Raw genomic sequence first — 21,131 nt, 5'->3', positions numbered from 1 at the left:
GACCAAGAATGGCTTTAAATAGAAAAGTACCAGTTGGCCTAACATGGAATGGGATGAGTAAAAGCTAGACCAATTGTGGTAGAAGATGATGCTAGCATTCCAGGGAGAGGACAGAGCAGGAGAAAAAACAAAGTATACATTGAAGAAACAGCGAAACTACCTTTAACTCAAGATAAATAGCTTTCTTTACTTGGCTTGTTTCTTTTGTTTTGGTTCGTTTTGGAATTCAACATTATCACTTGAGGTCTTTGGTATTTAGAGAGTAATAAGGAGTTAAATTGGAGAAGCATACTTGGCTTTGACTGTTCCTTAAAAGTTAAGTTGCTCAAGAAGTGGAAAAATTTTAGAGTATATTGATTTTAGTTCAATACATTTTTATCATTTTATCCCTAGTGTCTGTGAAACCACCTCAGATCTTTCCTGGCAACAGGCAGGAAATTACTTACAAAGAGACAGTTAAGTTTTTGGAAAGAGATTCACATATGCTCTCAATTTCTGTCTTCTCACTTTTTAACATGCAGATTCTAGAGAAAAGGAAGCAAATAACTAAATCTAGATGTTTAGAGGGTTTGATAGAGGACATATTTTCTGGTGTGTCAGATCACTTATAAGCATCAAACTGTTCTCTGGAAATTTTAGAGATTTTTTGTGTGTTTTTGTCTGTCTGTTTTTTATAGCCACGGTCCAGGACGACATCAGTTTTTTTTAAAGGGCCAGGAAAAGTGGTGATGGTTGCCATTTGCATGTAAGTACCTCTTAAAATAAAAATATCTTATTTTTAATGTGTGTATCTGTGAATGTAAAAATTTATTACTTGGTGTTTAGGTGAAGAGTTAGATGTTTATGTTATTATAGAAGGAAGTTGAATGAACCTTTTTAAATTCTTGTCAGTAAAGTGTTGAAGGAAGAGTCCACATAGATACCCATGCTTGTGCTGGGTCTGTTTTTGGAGTGGTTAGGATCTAAGAATAGTTGCTCTCTGAAAATTCTTTTATTTTCATTGGGGTTGATAGAAGTTTTTTAGAAAGGTGAATTGGCTGAGATCAGTTTTTGAGTAAACAAGCCTGGGTCATATCCACTGAACAATATTTACATTCTTGTTTTGCCCCACTTATCTTGGAAGAACATAACTGATATTTGTGCCTCTTCTTTTTCTTTCTGTCTTCTTGATTCCTATTGTTCTCTTTTTTCTCTTTTGCTGATTAATCTATTTTAGGATATTTAAAAGTATTAATTCTGTAATTCATTAGTTTGTTTATTTCTAAAATATATACATATGACATGTCACGAATTGTGATAGGGTCTTGAAATACAAAAATAGAATTCATAATTCTCATCTTTAAGGATTAGAGTGACACTAGACTTGAGGACGTCATGTACAGTAATGCAGAGAAGAGACAATGATGCACTAAACTGAGATAATGAAGGTAGGGATGGAAAGGCATGTTTAGGTCCAAGAAATATTTAGGAGGCATGGTCAAGGATGGTGCCCAGGCTTCTGGTTTGGACAGTTGGATATCTACGGCATCATCATTGAGAGAAGGATCACTTGAAGGAGGGGCAGGGTGGCAGAAAAGGAAATGATGAGCTTAGTTTTGCGTTTAATGATCTACCTGTAGGGCACCCAAGTGGAGTTGGTCAACAGCATTAGTTCTTCCCATCAGTAACGTGAGGTTAGCAGTTAAAACTTTCTTCATTGGAAGAATGTATGTAATATATGTAAACTGCTTAGTGTAATACCCAGTACATAATAGGTACTTAATAATTTTTGATATAGGTTGGTCTGAAGCTCACAAGGAAAGCTAGATTAGGGACTTAGAGTTGAGAGTTATTGATATAGAGATGATAATTAAAGCCATAGGAGTAATTAAAGATCACCTGGAGAATGTGTATGAAGTGTGTGGAAGAAAAATCCCTTAGGAGGAAACCTTGAAGAATGTGAACATCTGTCTAATGGGTAGAGGAAAGAGCCTGCAGAGGAGACTGAAGAAGAGGAACGGGCAAGCAAGAAAGGAAAGCAAATCTGGAATGAAAGATCAGGGATATCATGGATGCCAAGAAAGACAGTCTTCGAAGAAAATAGTGGCATATGCTTCTGGGGGATTAAGGAAAATACTAAAGTATTTTCAGGAATTTAGTGGCAAGAAACAGTTGTGCTATTAATAATAATCGAGGTATCTGAAACATAAGCCATTGTTAAATGGACCGAAGACTTAACGCAAAATGTGGAAAATGAAGACAGCAAGAGGAAATACAATCCTTTCAAGAAATTATTTGAAGTAGAAAAGAGGAGAAAGGGTAGCTGGAAGGGGAGGTATAGTTTCCTTATTTATACAATGAGGATATTAATATTTATATAATAATAGTGTTACAGTAAAACATGGTAAGTGGCTAAGTGTAGTGCCCAAGATGAACAGTGCCAGTCATTACTGTTGGAATCTGAACAGCTAGCTGTTTATTTTTAGCATTATTATCTTATAGTGTGACTCTGAGACTGCTTGGTCTCGATTTGTTTTCACCTCTGGCATATGGCACCTTCACATCTGGCCTGTTTAAGTAACTAGACTTTCACCAAAGTCTTGGTTTTGTCAGTAGTATGCTGGACAATATCAAGTATAGATCTTTCACCTACATAAGACACTTAATTTCCTTCCTAACTTTACTTCATCCAAATATAAAACATTCTCTTCTCATCAGTTCTCAAGATACACTTAAGTAATTTGATTACACATATCATGTTTCTTCATTGGAATATTTAATGATATCATAATCTGTATTTTTCAAATTTATTCCCTTGTTACCTGAAGTATAATAAATTCTTAAAGGTTAGAGATTCTTTTTAATTTACTTGGAGCAGAATCTAGTATAGAGGTTTACGTACTCAAATAAGCTTTTGGTAGAAATTTTTATCAAAACCTATGCTAAATTGTTTTATCTTTCTCTCCTAGCAATGGATTAAACTGCTTCTTTAAATTTCTTGCCTGGATTTATACGGGTTCAGCAAGTATGTTCTCTGAAGCTATACATTCTTTATCTGATACTTGTAATCAGGTAAGGCGTAAAAGTTTTTTTCTTGTTAATTTTAAAGTAAATTTTTTTTAAGGCTTTAGTCTGAAAGTTGACCTATTTAAAAACAGAATGATTCCTATAGTTGGCTTGAGGAATAAAGTGAAAGTTGTTTTTACTTTTGATGGTGAAGTACATAGAAATTGATCATAGTATTTTATTATTATTTTTTTAAATCAAGGATCTTCTTTATTACTTTTGTTTTTAAGAGAGAAAATGAGGTGAGTGGGTAAGGAGTGGGGCAGAGGGAGAGAGAGAAACTCAAGCAGGCTCCGCACCCAGTATGGAGCCCAGTGCAGGGCTAGATCTCATAACCCTGAGATCATTACCTGAGCAGAAATCAAGAGTCAGATGCTTAACTGACTAAACCACCCAGGTGCCCCTGATCAGATTTTAAAGCAGGTTGTTATGCTTTAAGAACTTACAACAATGGAATATGAAGTATAAGATTATTAGTACTAAGTGTTGGGCAGAGGTTTTTGTAGAAGAGATTCTTATCATTAGGTAGAAATTTGGTCTCTGAATATGACTTCTTATGACTATAAGGACCAATTAAGTTTTTTGAATAAAGCTATAAAATAATTGGGACACCTGGGTGGCTCAGTGGGTTAAGTATCTGACTCTTCATTTTGGCTAAGGTTGTGATCTCAGGGTCTTGGGATCGAGCCCCACACTGGGCTCCATGCTCAATGTGGGGTCTGCTTGTCCCTCTCTCTTTGCTCCTCCTCTGCACTCATGTTCTCATGTGCACGCATGCTCTCTCTCTCTCTCAAAAAAGAAAGAAAGTCTTGAAAAAAATAAAGCTATAAAATAATCACAAGTGATTAGTGAATTAAAGTGATTTCACATTAGACTTTTTTTTCTTTAGATTTTATTTATTAGAAACAGAGAGAGAATGAGCAGCAGGAGGGCCAGAGGGAGGAGGGGCAGAACCTCAAACAGACCCTCTGCTGAGCATGGAGCCTGATGCTCACAATCTTGAGCATCTCACAGTCTTGAGCATCTCACAATCTTGATCACAGTCTCCATCTCACAAGGCTTGATCTCACAATCTTGAGGTCATGACCTGAGCTGAAATTAAGAGTTGGATGCTTAACTGACTGAGCCACCCAGGGGCCCATAAACTGGGATTTTTAATTCCTTTCCTTGAATGTGAATATGAGGAAAGATTTTTATAAAATTAAGAATAAAAAACAAAACCCAAAGTCAGCAGAAGGAAGGGAATAATAAAAATGAGAGCAGAAATAAATGGTATAGAAACTAGAAAAACAATAGTTCAGTGAAACCAGGAGTTGGTCCTTTTTTTTTTTTAAATGAGAGCGTGGTTGCCATACATAAGCAGTGGGGGAGAGAGAATTTTAAGGAGACTCCACTGTTACCATGGAGCTCCACATGGGACTTGATCTTACAACCCTGATATCATGACCTGAGTCAAAAATCAAGAGTCAGATCTTCACCAACTGATGCTTTACCAACCCAGCTACCCTGAGGAACTGATTCTTTGAAAAGAAAAATCAGCAAAATTGATAAGCCTCTAGCTAGATTGATCAAGAACAGAAGGACTCAAAAATCACAAATGAGAGAGAAATAAACAGTATCACAGAAATTCAAAAGACTGTCAGAATATTATGAAAAATTTTATGCCAACAAATTGGATAGCCTAGAAGAAATGGATAAATTAACCTACCAAAACTAAAAGCAGGAAGAAATGGAAAATTTGAACAACTGATGTTGAATCAGCAATCAAAAACTCCAGGGTTGCTTGGGTGTTTCAGATGATTAAGTGTCTGCCTTTGGCTCAGGTCATGATCTCCAGGTCCTGGGATTAAGCCCCTCATCTGGCTCCCTGCTTGGGGGGGGCGGTGGTCTGCTTCTCCCTCTGCCTCTCTGCCCTGCTCATGCGCACGCTCACTCTCTCTCTCTCTCACTCAAATGAATAAATAAGATCTTGGGGGGGGAAAAAACCTCCCAGCAAACAACAGTGCAGGGCCAGATGGCTTCACAGGTGAATTCTACCAAATTAAAGAAGAGTTTAATTAAAAAAGAGTTAAAGAGTATTAAAGAAGAGTTAATAGCTATTCTTCTGACACTATCCCAAAAAATAGAAGAAGGAAAACTTCCAAATCTATTCTCTGAGGCCAACATTACCCTGATACCAAGATCAAATAAAGATATCACCAAAAAAGAGAACTACAGTCCAAACCTCTAATCACATAGATGCAAAAATCCTCAACAAAATACTAGCAAACCAAATCCAACCATACGTTAAAATAATCATTCACCACAGTCAAGTGGAATTTATTCCTGGATTTCCAGAGTGGTTCAGTATTCCCAAATCAATCAGTGTGATATATCACACCAGTAAGAGAAAGGATAAGAACCATATGATCCTTTCAATAGATGGGGGAAAAGCATGTAGTAAAGTAAAACATCCATTCATAATAAAAACCCTGAATAAAGTAGGTTTAGAGGGAACAAACATCAACAAATAAAGTACTTACATGAAAAACTCACAGGGAACATCATAATCAATGGGGAAATACTGAGCTTTTCCCCTAGGTCAGACACAAGACAAGGATGTCCACTCTCACCACTTTTATTCAACATAGTACTGGAAGTCCTAGCCATAACAATCAAACAACAGAAAGAAATAAAGGGCATCCAAATAGATAAGGAAGAAGCAAAACTTTCACTGTTTGCAGATGACATGATATATATAGAAAATCCTAAAGACTCCACCAAGAAACTACTAGAACTGATAAGTGAATTAAATCAAATCTCAGTATACAAAATCACCATACAGAAATCTGTTGCAGTTCTATATACTAATAACAAAGCAGCAGAAAGAGAAATTAAGAAAACAATCACATTTACATTTGTACCAAAAATAATAAAGTCTGTAGGAATAAACTTAGCTAAAGAGGTGAAAGACCCATACTCTGAAAACTGTAAAATACCGATGAAAGAAATTTAAGATGTAAAGAAATGGAAAGATATTCTATGCTCATGATCGGAAGAGCAATAATTGTTAAAATGTGTGTTTTACCCAAAGCAATCTACAGATTTAAATGCAGTCCCTATCAAAATACCAACATTTTTCACCAAATTAGAATAAAACCTAAAATTTTTGTGGAACCACAGAACACCCCAAGTAGCCAAAACAATCTTGAAAAAGAAAACCTAAGCTGGCAGTATCACAATTCCAGGCTTTAAGTTATATTACAAAGCCATATTAATCAAAACAGTATAGAGCTGGCACAAAAATAGACACATAGATCAATGGAACAGATTAGAAAACCCAGAAATAAACCCCAAATTATCCAGTCAATTAATCTTCAACAAAGCAGGAAAGAATATCTAGTGGGAAAAAGTATCTTCCATAAATGGTGTTGGCAAAACTGGACAGCTACATGCAAAAGAATGAAACTAGACAACTTTCTTACACTGTACACAAAAATAAATGCAAAATGCATTAAAGACCTAAATATGATACCTGAAACCATAAAAATCCAGAAGAGAACAGAGGCAGTAATTTCTCTGACAAAGAATTGAGACTACATCAAAATAAAAAGCTTTTGCACAGTGAAGGAAGCGGTCTACAAGACTGAAAGGCAGTCTGTTGAGTGGGAGAAGATATTTGCAAATGACATTTCTGGTAAAGGGTTAGTCTCCAAAATATATAAAGAACTGATACAACTCCACACTCCCCAAAACAAAGAATCCAATTAAAAAATGGGCAGGAGACATAAACAGATATTTCTCCAAAGAAGATATGTAGATGGCCAGCAGACACATGAGAAGATGTTAAGCATCACTCCTTATCAGGGGAATGCAGATCAAAACTGCAGTGAGATACTACCTCACACCTGTCAGAATGGTAACATCAAAAACACAAACACCATTGTGGACAAGGATGTGAAGAAAAAGGAATGCTTGTGTACTGGAGTGCAAACTGGTGTAGTCACTATGGAAGACAGCATGGCGTTTCCTCAAAAAGTTAAAAATGGAATTACCTTATAATCCAGTAGTTGCACTGCTGTGTGTTATCCAAAAAATACAAGAACACAGGGGCATCTGGGTGCCTCATTCCATTCGGTGTCTGCCTTCGTCTTAGGTCATGATCTCAGGACGCTGGGATCAAGCCTTGCATTGGGCTGCCTACTTGGCAGGGAGCTGCCTTCTCCCTCTCCTGATCCCTCTTCTTGTGCTCTCTCTATGTGTTGAATAAAAAAAATAAAATCTTCAAAAAAAAATACAAGACCATGAATTCAAAGGGATACATGCACCGCTCTGTTTACAGCAGCATTATTTACAATAGCCAAGATACGGGAGCAGCCCAAGTGTCCATCAGTAGATGAATGATTAAGAAGTTGTGGGGGATATGAACATATATATTTGGGATATTATTTGCCATAAAAAGATTGCAGTCTTGCCATTTCCAACAACATGATTGTAGCTAGAGAGTATAAAATCAGTCAGAGAGAGACAAATACCATATGATTTCATTCATGTGTAGATTTTAAAAAACAAATGAGCAAAGGGGGAAAAGAGACACAAACTAAGAAACAGACTCTTAACTAATAGTTGAATAGTTGGATATGTAGTTGGCTGTATATGTAATTGGATATATACCAGAAGGGAGGTGGATGGGGGATGGGTGTAAGAGGTGATGGGGATTAAGGAGGGCACTTACGATGAACACTGGGTCATGTATGGAAGTGTTGACTCACTATATTGTATCCCTGAAATTAATGTAACCCTGTCTAATAACTCTACTGGAAGTAAAATAAAAACAATTAAAAAAATTCAGCAAATGATTGTCTCTGATGTTGGGAGAGACTGACTGAAAAGAGGTACAGGAGAATTTTCCGAGGTGATTGAAAAGTTCTGTGTCTTGATGGGAAAATATGTTACAAGGGTATTGATTTGCCAAACCTTTAAGAGCTGTATATTCAGGATTCTTGCATTTCATTGTGTGTGCATTTTACCACAAATTTAGAATTTCCATATGTGGAAATGTGATTACTGAGTGTATATTTTAAAATGTTAAGGAATTAGTATTAATATTTAAAAGTATGATAATAGTATTGTGTCTGAATTTCCTAAAATGCCTTCGAGTTTTAGTCATTCAGGTAAAATATTTTAAGATGAAATGGCATGAAGCTTCCAATTTACTTAAATATTCATGGGGGGTGTGGGTATGGATCAGAGAAAACAGATATGTTACATATTTACAATTATTAAAGCTAAGCAATGGATGAGTTGAATTTATTGAAATGTTCTGTTGGGTTTTTAAAAAATGTTTTACCCATCTCTCTCTATGTTGTCAGTTTCCATAATAATAAAGTGCAAAAAGATGTCATGTAGATTGTGATAATCTTTTTTTAAGCACACACACACCCCTCCCTGAAATCTGGCACAAATATATTCACAAAAGCAACATTAAAAAACTGTTTACAAGTATGTATGAAGATAGTCTGAAATATCCATCAGACTCTTAAATGATTCCCTCTCCTGTTCTATTTGATTTCTTTACAATGAGAATGCTAGTGTTCTAACTAGAAAAACATTAATTTTTGTAATAGATCGAGCAGCAACAGAGGTAAGTAAGTGCTAAAGTCATGTGGTGTTGGTGCTTTGAGAATCCTTGGTAAATAGTTTGTCTTGATTAAAGTGGTCAGAATGGCTTTGATGAAAAAGATTTCAACAGGGCCTTACTGAGTAGATGGAAATTGTATTTCTTATGGTCTTTTGAAAACTATCTTAGGGGCCTTTGGATGGATCAGTTGGTTAAGCATCTGACTCTTGATTCTGTCATAGGTCATGGTCTCAGGGTTGTGAGATCGAGCCCTACATTGGGTTCTTCACTGGGTTTGGAGCCTATTAACAAAACAAAATAAAACTATTTTAGAAGTATAGTAATATTTTAAAAAATTAATTCTAAAGAACTCCTACAACCCCATAGTAAAAGTTCTATCTGATTTAAAAATGGGCAGAAGATCTGAATAGATATTTTTCCAACTAAGACATAGAAGTGGCCAAAAAAGTACATGAAAAAGTGCTCAGTGCTCAGCATCAGGGGGCACCTGGGTGGCTCAGTGGGTTAAAAAGTGCTCAGCATCACTAATCATCAAGGAAATGCAAATCAGAACCACAATGAGCTATCACCTCACACCAGTTAGAAGGACTTATCAAAAAGATAAGAAATAACAAGGGTTGGCAAGCATGTAGAGAGAAGGAAACCCTTGTATGCTATTGATGGGAATGTAAATTGGTACAGATGCTATGAAAAATAGTATGGCGGTTCATAAAAAAAAAATATTGAACTACCAAATGATCCAGCAGTTCCACTTCTGGAATTCTCATCTAAAAGGAAACAAAACACTATGAAAAGATATCTGCACCCTCATGCTCAATGCAGAATTATTTACAACAGCCAAGACTTGGAAACAACCTAAATGTCGATTTTGATAGATGAATGGATTAAAAAAATGTATGTATGTGTACACACACATGCATGGATATTATTCAGCCATAAGAATAAAAAAAAGCCCATCCTGCCATGGATAGACTGTGAGGGCATTATGCTAAGTGAAATAAAGTCAGACAGAGATAGATACTGAATGATCTCATTTATATGTGGAATAAAATCAAAATACCCCCAACTGACAGAAAACAGGTTGGTGGTTGCCAGAGACAGGGAGTAAGTAGGTGTGGGTGAGATGGGTGAATGTGGTCAAAAGGTACAAACTTTCAGTTACTAAAAAATTAATTTGTTTGAATATTTTTATAACTATAGTGTTTTTTTTTTCTTTACCTCTGAGAGACTAAACGACCTCAAGTTTTAGATTTAGACTGTGCCTCTAGTGATACCTAGGTTGGCAACTTCTGTGGCAGCTCATTTTTTAAAACTTTATTGCTAAATAATATATAATACATCACTAATATTAATTGATAGGAACTTATTGAACACCTGAGTTTATAATGTAATATTTAGGAGAAATTAGACTTTGCTTTGTCTTCTGTAAGGAGGTCAAAACAACTAGAAAGATAGTCCAAGGTAACATTTAAGCAGTTGCATGATAGTATGATACTTAAGGAAAAATCAAAAAAGGAAAGGATAATCATGGAGGGGGAAGCATTTATAATGCTTCTTAGCCAGTAGATATTAATACTCATTATGCTGCAAACCAAACAGATGTAGGTTATATTTATATAACTGATACGTATATATCTCTATATATATTAGTGTGTATATTTATTTATGTATACACACACACATTGTAATTGTGCAGAAAAAGGTCTGAAATCTATCTCCTGCTACTCCTACCCCTGTGGGGAGTGAGGCGGACAGGATTAGGGATGTTCTGTGACATCTTATTTTTATAGGAAAAACTAACAAGTTTGGTCCACATTTCAGTTAATGAACAACTTGTTATCCTACACTTCATTTCATGGCCAACCTGAATATTAAGGACTTTAGAAATAATGAATACCCATTGGCTATTTTATAAGCATTATAAACACATGCATATATATATACACAGTGTGAATTAATGAATATTTCAATTTAATTTACAAGTTTAAAAGAATTCTGTGTTAATTTGCTCTCATTTCTTGGTTTGATTCACTGAAAAGCCATCATCTTGTAGGTAGTTTGGTTTTTTTTTTTTAAAGATTTTATTTATTTATTTGACAGAGAGAGATCACAAGTAGGCAGAGAGTTAGGCAGAGAGAAATGGGGAAGCAGGCTCCCTGCTGAGCAGAGAGCCCGATGCAGGGCTCCATCCCAGGACCCTGAGATCATGACCTGAGCTGAAGGCAGTGGCTTAATCCACTGAGCCACCCAGGTGCCCCTCTTTTAGGTAGTTTTAACCTTCTTTTTCTTTGGAATCCAGTAGAAAAAAACTTGTAATACTCTGTAATTAGGGTAGGATTTCCGATATCAAAACTTAAAAGTCCAGTCATGTATTTGTTTTAGCCATTTCAAGATGGTGTAATCTCTATTTTTACTAGAGAGAATGTTTCTGTTAAGGTGTTTGTTTGTTTTTCCCAAGATTTTTATTTATTTGACAGATCATGAGAGCAGGAACACAAGCAGGGGGAGTGGGAGAGGGAAAGCAGGCTTCCTGCAGAGCAGGAGCCCGATGTGGGGCTCAGTCCCAGGACTCTGGGATCATGACCTGAGCAGAAGGGCAGAAGCTTAACAACCAAGCCACCCAGGTGCCTCTCTATCAAGGTTTTTGTAACCTACAGGGAAACCTCATCTATGAAGAATTTGGTTATCTTGAAGCTTTACCTGTCTGATTACTTGATACCGTGCTGACAAAATGGAAAAGCCCCAGATTAGGCAAATAATATCATGTAGGATATTCACTCAGAGGCCTTCTGTTTTAAATAAATAATTCTAATAAGATAATCTTTTTATCTAAATTCACATCAAATTAGAATAGAAAGGAGTAGGCGCCTGGGTGGCTCAGTGGGTTAAAAGCCTCTGCCTTGGCCTAGGTCATGGTCCCAGGGTCCTAGGCTCGAGGCCTGCATCTGGCTCTCTGCTCAGCGGGGAGCCTGCTTCCCTTCCTCTCTGCCTACTTGTGATATCTTTCTGTCAAATAAATAAATAAAAATCTTAAAAAAAAAAAAAAAAGAATAGAAAGGACTTACTAGGAACAAGCATACTAATATCAGGAGTTTCCAGTGGATAACTCTTTTTTTAACAAAAGATGCAATTGAGAAACCAAGTAAGGAAAGGAAGAAAAGATCGAGTCCAGGGAGGATGGAAGGAAGGAGAGAGAGGTGGTAACTAGAATCAAAGACATGTTGGTATTTTTGCCATATTTACTTTGTTTTTGTTTTTTTAAAGAAATAAAATCTTAGTTGTAATTAACCCTACATCTTTATTCCCTCTTTCTATGCCCCAATAATCACTGCTCTGTATATATTGATATGTGTACTTCCTGTGCATAGCTTTGAAGTGTTCGTAGAAATGTGTGTATCTGTATAAAATGTATGGTATTTAAAATTTTAACTATCTTTTGTTTATTTAGCAATATGTTATTTTTCCTATAAAAATACCAGCTATCACCTACTATCCTAATCCTGCTTCTCTCCTCAGAGGTATAAACAGTTGAATGTGTATTCTTTTAGAACTTTTCCTATACCTTACATTATATGTTGTCTACAAAAACGACGTAAGTTTTTTTGTACTTTACACACTGTTCCTAAACTTGATTTTTTTTTTCTTCCACTTTAATGGTATGTATAGGAGCTTTTACCATGTCAGTACAGAAAGCTGTGTCTCCACTTCATTCTTTTAAACTGTTGGAGAAGTAACTGTGGTTTGGCACCACCATAATTTATTTTGCCATTCCTTATTGATGGATTTTTAGGTTTGCTTTCACATTTTTCTTCTTTATAAGCAAAGGTGTTTTGAACCCCTCAGGGTTAATCTTTATTTCTCTAAGGTAAAGACTGAAAACCGGAATTGCTGGGCTGTTGTGTATGTGCGTGTGAAGTAGTTCTTTGCTTTTGTCAGATTGCACACTCCAGATTAGTTCTATTATACTCTCCATCTTGCTAATAATTATTTATCCTTTCTTCTTCTCCATAGGGTTTACTAGCAGTGGGCATCAGTAAGTCTGTTCAAACACCAGATCCTACTCATCCGTAAGGACATTGCCTTTATTTTATTTTATTTTATTTTATTTTATTTTATTTTTGGCAGCAAGTCATTGAAATACAAGCAGTTGAATTTTAGAAGTCTCCTGCAATTTGTATATCTGCATTTTTGTATTAAAGATTTGTTCATTTCTTTCACAATAGTATCTAAGATACAGGATTCAACCACAATGTCAAAATAAACTCAAGATATAATTTGAAACTTGTTTTTAAATTATATTTTTGCTTTGTAACAGCATAGAGATCTTGTCCTCTTCATATTTGATAATTAAAAGCAAAACACATATATTAATCTTAGAGTTTTATTCTACTTTTAGACTAAGAGGCACTGAATCTAAAATTTTAATGATAACCAGATGCCTGGGTTGCTCAGTCTGTTAAGCGGCTGCCTTCAGCTCAGGTTATGATCCCAGGGTCCTGGGATCAAATCCCACATTGGGCACGCTGCTCAGTGGAGAGCCTGCTTCTCCCTCTCCCTCTGCCTGCCACTCTGCCTACTTGTGCTGTCTGTCAAATAAATAAAATCTTTAAAAAAATAAAAATAAAATTTTAATGAAAACTTTTATGAAATTCATGTTTAATGTATTTTAATTCTATTGGGACTTAGTATTCTGCTAACATTTCAAAATTGTTTATTTGTAAAATGAGTATTCTTTTATATTGAGTCACATCAGTTATTTGAGATACATATATATATATATATATTTTTTTTTTTACTAACATAACCCCTAATCCTTTTTTTTTTTTTTTTTTTTTAAGATTTTAAAGATTTATTTTAAAGACAAGCAGGGGGAATAGGAGAGGGAGAAGCAGACTTCTCGCTGAGCAGGGAGCCTGATTCGGGGCTCTGTCCCAGGACCCTGGATCATGACCTGAACCAAGGGCAGATGCCTAATGACTGACCCACCCAGGTGCTCCCATAATACTTTAGAATTCCTTGTGTATCATTTATTTAACAAGTTTCAGTAATAAAATTTGATCCACCTTAGGTCAAAATAATGTACTTTTATCTCTATAAAGGAGTCTATTTCTATATTTTATATAAATGCCTTTTTTTGTTTGTTTTTTGGGGTTTTTTTTGGAAAAATTTTATTTATTTATTTGACAGACAGAGATTACAAGCAGGCAAAGAGGCAGGCAGAGAGAGAGAGGAGGAAGCAGGCTCTCCACAGAGCAGAGAGCCCGATGTGGGGCTCGATCCCCGGACCCTGGGATCATGACCTGAGCCAAAGGCAGACGCTTAACCAACTGAGCCACCCAGGCATCTCAAGACACTACTGTTTTTTTTTTTTATAAACAGTCGTGTATTTTGAATATCTTCAAACTATCAGTAAGCAATTACAGAGAACAACTAGTTTTCTTATCTACGTATTAACATCATTATAGTATTTTACTGTGTCAGGAAAAGAATTTTTTTCTGATTAGTTTTATACACCAAAATTTTAAAAACAGGATAAAATTTTACAGTTTTAGGTTTTGAAGATTTCTTTTTAAGGTATTTTCAACAATCTGTTTAGTGCTGCTCAATAGAATTTTCTGTAGTGATGGAAGTATTTTATATCTCTCCAGTATGATAGTCAGTAGCTACATGTGGCTGTTGAGCATTTGAAATGTGGCTAGTGTAAAGAACTACATTTCAATTTTTATTGTTTAATTTTAATTTAAATAGCATTTTGTGGCTGATGACTAATATGGGATGATAAAGATCTACATAGTTAAAATTTTCAATAAGAACCTACAATTTTTTGAAAACATAGAGAAGGAAAGTAATAGGACTTAATTTAGATCTTAATTTACTTTAACTGAAATAAATATAAATATATATATCCTATTTTACTTTGAGGGAACATTTAGAGAAAGTAAGTTTTTCTAAATCAAGCAGTAGAACATTTTCACATCTATAAACTGATAATTCCCTATGGCAAGATTACTACATATTTGCAAAAATAATTTTAAAAAGCAGTTTTAATTAAGACCTGTTGTTTAAATTTGCATCTGCCAGAAGGGTGCCACAGAGTTTGGCTTTGGGAGTAAATTTCCCAGGAAATATTTTTATTAATGAGTGATTGCTTTCCTCATAAAGTATGTCATGTTTTTGAGCTTCTTAAAACTCAGTATTTTATTGATACATACAATAATAGAAGATAATACACATATTGACCAAAGATTCTTAAAAAATAAATGAGACTTTAAAAAAAAAAACTTGCCATAAAAACACCCAGAAAACTGAAGCTCATAGTCCTAATAATAATAGTTAGAAGTTAATAGTGTGTTAAACTATTCAGAACCAGCCCCAGGTATCCAACATCTAATTATAGGCAAGAAGACCAAATGTTCAGTTAGAAACTGTATTACAGGGTAATTTAAATGTCATCCTCTCCATTAAGCACCTCAATGCATTTTTAAAAAGATTAATTTTATCAGTATTTGTGCATAATAGTAAATTGACTGTATTTAATCAAAACATACTATTGGAAAAGGGATTAGCAAATACCTGAATTCAGTCATATTCACTCTGTTTTTCTATATTTTCAAAGATCTTGCAGGTTTTTTTGCCTTTATATGTTATTTTCTGATTGAAGTTACATTTTAACTTTGATACACTTACATTTTAATATTAAATAATATAACTGATACACTTATTTTAATATAAAACCATAAACATCTTTATAAGAAATTTTTTATTTTCTTTTTCATTGACTTATTTAACATATATTGTAAAATGATTTGTATTTCTTGTAAAGAATACAATTTTTTTCTATTTTTCAGGTATGGATTTTCAAATATGCGCTATATTGCTTCGCTAATTAGTGGTGTTGGTATTTTCATGATGGGTGCAGGATTATCTTGGTACCACGGAATCATGGGATTGCTTAATCCTCAACCAATGGAATCCCTTCTATGGGTAATCTTTTTTCAAGTAATATAAGTATGGGAGAATGCCTTTGTCATATTGATGTTATAGAAAGGGACTAACATATGCCTTTTTGACTCTAATTAAGGGTTATGTGTCTGTAGTTGTGTTTTTTAGAACATGAGTACACATGACCTCTAAATTCATACGGTTCAATGATGTTGAACAAGAGTATCTCTACAGGTACAGGGGCACCTGACTGGCTTAGTTGGTGGAGTGTGCGATTGTTGATCTCAGGGTTGTGGGTTCAAGCTCCACGTTGGGTATAGAGATTATGTAAAAATAAAATCTTAAAAAAAAAAAAAAAAGAGTAACTCTTTATGTACAATCATTAAATACTGACTCCTGGCTTAAAATCTTGGGCAGTTCCATTAATTTCTTGTTATATTGAAGAACAAGAAGATCTCTGTTCATTTTTAGTCCCAAGAATCATCTGTCAGGATTTAAAACATCCAGTGCCACAAGATAGTCATAAGTTGGAATTGTTGTATTTAAAGATGTTTTTTCCACTCATGTAGGTAGGAAGCTTGTACTGGGGAAATGGGAGGATGGGAGCATGGTCACCTAGATTTTCCTAGCTAGGGCTTCTGCCCTTCTCTCTTACCCCTGAGCTTGCCTCTGGCAGCATCAAAGGTAGGGACAGAAGACAGAAAAGTACTACTTTACCGGCACCATCATCATTTTGCATTGGTTTCCTCTGGCCTTTGTGGATGCTTAAAGCTGCTTTTTTCTCTCATTGGAGCCTTCCTGATAATTACCGTGTGGCCATTCTGACTCTAGCTCCTTTGACAAGCACAGATTGGTCATGTGACACCCCCTCTTAGCTTCTGCATCTTACGATGTAGTTCCAGACTCTTTCTGCTGAGGTTGCCTTGCATTTTCCAGAAGGCTCTTTGGGCAGTTGATCTCTTTTTAAGAGACTCTTACTCAGAGTTCTCCTTGGGCCCTGTGTGGTAAAACAGGCATCTTTATTACCCTCTCAGGGAGAGTGCAGTTTGTTTGTTTGTTTTTCAGATGTAATCATCTACTCTGTTGACACAATCTGTATCAGTAGACTTGTCAATAAATTTATTTTTATATGTGCATTAGGCATAGTTCACTGTATTCTCTTCTAAACACTAGGGACACACATCCAGCTTTCTGAACAATCTTAATGGCTTAATAGCTTTCTTCAAAGAATTCTTCACTTTTAGCCTTAACCTTAGCTCTTCCTCATGGGTAAGTGGTATGGAGCTAGGAGTTGTAAAATCGGGCTGGGCATTCTCTACGCAAAGCCTGAAGAGATGGTGTAGCACCTCATTTTGGAATGTGGGAGTACTTACACCCTCATTTGTTCTCAATTGGAATGAATCTCATTGAACATCTTTTCCTCCATTCTGAAAATGCTCAGCTGCTTTATAGATACCTCATTCTAATAGTATTCATCTGTTTTACTTCACAGAGACTAAGTGGTTAATGAAAATTAGTTAAATTTCAATTGCATATAAGTTTTAAACCTACTAGATGCTCAGGGTGCCTGGGTAGCTCAGCCACATAAGCATCTGACTCTTGATCTCAGCTCAGGTCTTGATCTCAGGGTCCTGAGTTCAAGCTTTGCGCTGGGCTCCATGGTAGGTGTGGAGCCTATTAAGAAAAAAAACTCTTAGAGGCTCTTCAGTCTTTTTGCAGCTAAATGAGGTTACATAAGACTATGACTTTTAGTTAATAAATTCAATGTACCATAGACCAGTTTATGTTTATTAAGTATTGGAATCTTTTGCTGGGATATGCTGTTTCCCTTTATTGGGTGATAAATGTGTCTTAAATCCTTTCAGGAAGGAGATAGAAGGATTAAAAAAATTATTGGGCAGTTAAGCTGTTCAAATTCTATTATAGGTTGGCAGTAACATTCAGTAGAGAGAGCCTAGAATTGAGACTGGAAAACCCATATTCTAGTTCTTACCCTGGTATCATTTCTATGTACTCAAGTGAATCACATAGCCCTAGGACATCTCAGTTTCCTTAACAGAATTATAAGAGTATTAGATGAGGCTCAGAATTTCCCAAACTTCTATTTCAGGGAAACCCAGGGTTCCAAAAAGATAATGCTGAAAATTCTACATATGTTTCGTTTGAATTTCATTGAAACTTTAAAAAATTCAAGTTGCTAGGTTGTCTCTTGGTTTAAAGCTTTTTTGCGATTCTTTATTTAATTCAAGTGTGTCCTGTTACTGCGAGGAAGATGATGTAATCCCAAATTGATCACTATTTATAACTGCTTATCTTTCTGAATCTGGTTTGGTATTGGGCATCCAGACAAACTCCAGAACAGAAGTTACATAGTTATGTGTATGGATCTTTCTTTTTGAGTTTCAGAGAGGGAAGGATTATTTATTTATTTATATTTTATTGACATATAATGTATTATTTGCTTCAGGGGTACAGGTCTATGAATCATCAGCCTTACACATTTCACAGCACTCCCCATAGCACATCCCCTCTCCGATGTCCATAACCCAGCCACCCTATCCCACCTCCCCTATTCCCCCAGCAATCCGAGGTTTGTTTCCTGAGATTAAGGGTCTCTTATGGTTTGTGGGGATGGATCTTACTATATCCTGGTATCCATACCCCAGATTTCAAATGTTTGTGTTCATTTTGAACTTCAGAAAAATTTTTATACTAATTTTTTCATCTCTTATGTTATGATTTTAACTTAGGTCATGGTATAACATTCTGTAGAGTGGACAGATTACTCTTCTAAGCCTTAAAAAATGAGATGACCATCAGATTTTTAACTTTTATTTTTTTCCTTTTATGAAGATATACCATCTATTTCCTTGCCTTCATTTGAGCTGTCTCCCATCACGATTCTTATCTGGCTAGGATTTAAATTTATGTTGCATTTTAAACATTATAAACTGTATGCATGAATCATTGTGATTCTCTAATGAAATATTAACTTACACCTTATTTTAATACTTATTTTCTAGGCATATTGTATTTTAGCGGGATCATTAGCATCTGAAGGAGGTATGTACTGTTACTATCTCTTTATTCTTAATTTAGTAATATATATTCAGCAGTCCATTTTTATAAATTGCTAAATTCCACTGATTAAAGAAAAACTATGGAAATAGGAATCTACTTCGAGGGAGTAAGTTCTTTGTATAATGTACTATGTTATTCCTCTAATGGATGTGGGCAAGGGAAAAGCTGTTATTTTGCTCTTGAGTATCTTAATCATAACCCTCAGAACATTTGGAATGGAGCCTAAAAACATACCTATATATTGAATTTTTAAAAATCATCTTTTAATGGGGCACCAGGGTAGCTCAGTCAGTTAAGCAGTTGCTTCCAGCTCAGGTTGTGATCTCAGGGTCCTGGGATTGAGCCCTGCACTGGGCTCCCTGCTCCGTGGGAAGTCTGCTTCTCTCTCTCCCTCTGCCTGTCCCCTGGCTTGTATTCTACTTTTCTTTCTCGCTCACTCTCACTCTCTCACAAATAAATAAAATTTTTTAAAAAATAAAACCTTGGGAAGGTTTTAGTAATGTTAATCATAGAAAGCTGACTCTTTGCAATAAAATATTTCCAGGTTTCTGCAGGTTTCAGCTGTAGCAAGTTTTATGACAGAGAAGTACTACATCATGTAGGAAACTGCCTGATTCATTGCTGTGTTCATAGTGTGCTTACTTACCATACGTTGTCATTTCCAATCCTGTGTTCCCTTAATCTTTGACAGTCTGTAAAATGGTGATAACACCACTGTCTCAAAAGGTCAGAAGGATCAAAAGTGTGTTTAGTGTGGTGCCTGCAACTAGTGCTGTCCAATAAATTAAGGTCATTAAGGTGGTGGTAATGATATTTAAATTATTACGGTTTAGAAATATGGGATTCCTTTCGTTTTGACGATAATTGGAATCTTAATAATGATTAGTTAATATAGAACTTTCCTTTATTGACAACCCTGGCATTTAAAGTGTTGTACCGATTTATTTTGAGATGTCGTCTTTAAAATTTGGAGGCATGCAGTTTTTTTCTTGCTGATATGAATGCTTTTCTTTCAGCAACACTTCTTGTTGCTGTAAATGAACTTCGTAGGAGTGCTCGGGCCAAAGGAATGTCATTTTATAAATATGGTATGTATGTTAGAAGCCAGGTGCTTTACTTCATCTCCTTTATTTTCTAAAATTGCCCAGTACTATTGCTTTTTCCTTATAGGGGTGTACAAAATATATCTTGATGTCTTCTCTGTGTGGCTCTTACATTATATATCATCTCTTTTAAAAAGAGAAATGTAATGTGATAGGAACATGAATACTTTATATTTGGATTTTAACTGAAGTGACCTACAGTTTTTCTATACATCTTTTTATAACCAGAGAAAGTAATTTGACTTTAAATTTCAGTTACTGTCAGCATTTAAACCAATAAATTATGTTTACATTGAACAGGGTTTTTAAAATCAAGATCTCATACATTTTTTAATCTTAATTTTTATCTTAATTTGAGATAGATACTTATTAAAATGTTACATGATGGTATCAGATTGGGATTTCAGAAAGTTTCTTTTCTTGTCTCTACCCCAATGATTAAGTAATGGAAAGTCGTGATCCTAGTACAAATGTTATATTACTGGAGGATACTGCAGCGGTCTTGGGAGTGACCATAGCAGCTACGTGTATGGGCCTTACTTCTATAACAGGTAAATATTTCTTAAGTTACAGGTGATTTATTTGTACTACTTAAATAATTCTCTAATATGTGTGTATTTTCTTTTATATCATTGAATAACTTTAAACCAAAAGATGGTTAAACGCTAATTCCATGCTGATCCTGTATTTGTATAAGACAGATAAGATGATAAAAGCCTTCAGAGTTCTCTCTCAGAAATAAAGAAGGCTGTTGTTAGAGCATTTCTCTAATGTGCTAAACCTTTGCCTTAATAAATTATGCAGCTACTCTGAGCCTAATAAGTATTGATAATATTTGGCCTAGTGACCTTGAAGGTTTATTAATATATGGGAGAGAACTTTATAAACCCTAAAATTGTAAATAAATATATATTGTAGCTCTTCACTTGTCTTCCACTGTTAGTGCCAATAATAACTGCTGTTGCTTTCCTGTTTCCCAGACTCTCTAGTTGATTTTATCCTCATTTTGGTAGCTAGTTAATTTGCAGAACAATTCAGTACAAGCCAGTGAGAAGACAGAGAAATCATTTTTATTTTCTAAAACAAAAGAACCATGTAGTATGAAAAGATTCCATTTCTGAGGATGGAACTCTCTTGGAATGGAACTTCTTCCATGCTTATCCGTTTGTCTTTGCACGTTTGAAGTAATTGTAGGTGATGAGCTTCCACAGTTCTGCATGTTTCTTAAAATATCTGAAATATGAATGAGTCTTACTCATTTCAAATGTACATCTCAAGACTAAACCAGCGTTCTCTGATATTCACTGTGATCCAGAATATTTCTAAAAGTTCTGAGTGTT

General features: G+C 35.2%; 1 protein-coding gene across 2 annotated transcripts in view; it reads left to right on the top strand.

Annotated features, from left to right (window-relative positions):
• SLC30A9 (solute carrier family 30 member 9) overlaps positions 1-21,131 on the top strand; it is an 86,689-nt gene that overhangs the window by 44,920 nt on the left and 20,638 nt on the right. For both annotated transcript variants that reach the window (XM_082728776.1, XM_082728777.1), the window contains exons 8-14: positions 678-745; positions 2,949-3,051; positions 12,677-12,732; positions 15,514-15,649; positions 18,631-18,670; positions 19,705-19,776; positions 20,235-20,342. In XM_082728776.1, coding sequence (XP_082584902.1) covers positions 678-745; positions 2,949-3,051; positions 12,677-12,732; positions 15,514-15,649; positions 18,631-18,670; positions 19,705-19,776; positions 20,235-20,342 — 583 coding nt within the window. The remainder of the gene's footprint in view (positions 1-677; positions 746-2,948; positions 3,052-12,676; positions 12,733-15,513; positions 15,650-18,630; positions 18,671-19,704; positions 19,777-20,234; positions 20,343-21,131) is intronic.

The sequence above is a fragment of the Mustela nivalis genome (genome assembly GCF_964662115.1).
Source record: "Mustela nivalis genome assembly, chromosome: 4".
NCBI classification, from domain to species: Eukaryota; Metazoa; Chordata; class Mammalia; order Carnivora; family Mustelidae; genus Mustela; species Mustela nivalis.
The sequence above is the reverse complement of the archived record's forward strand: the minus strand, read 5'-3'. Positions and strand labels throughout refer to the sequence as shown.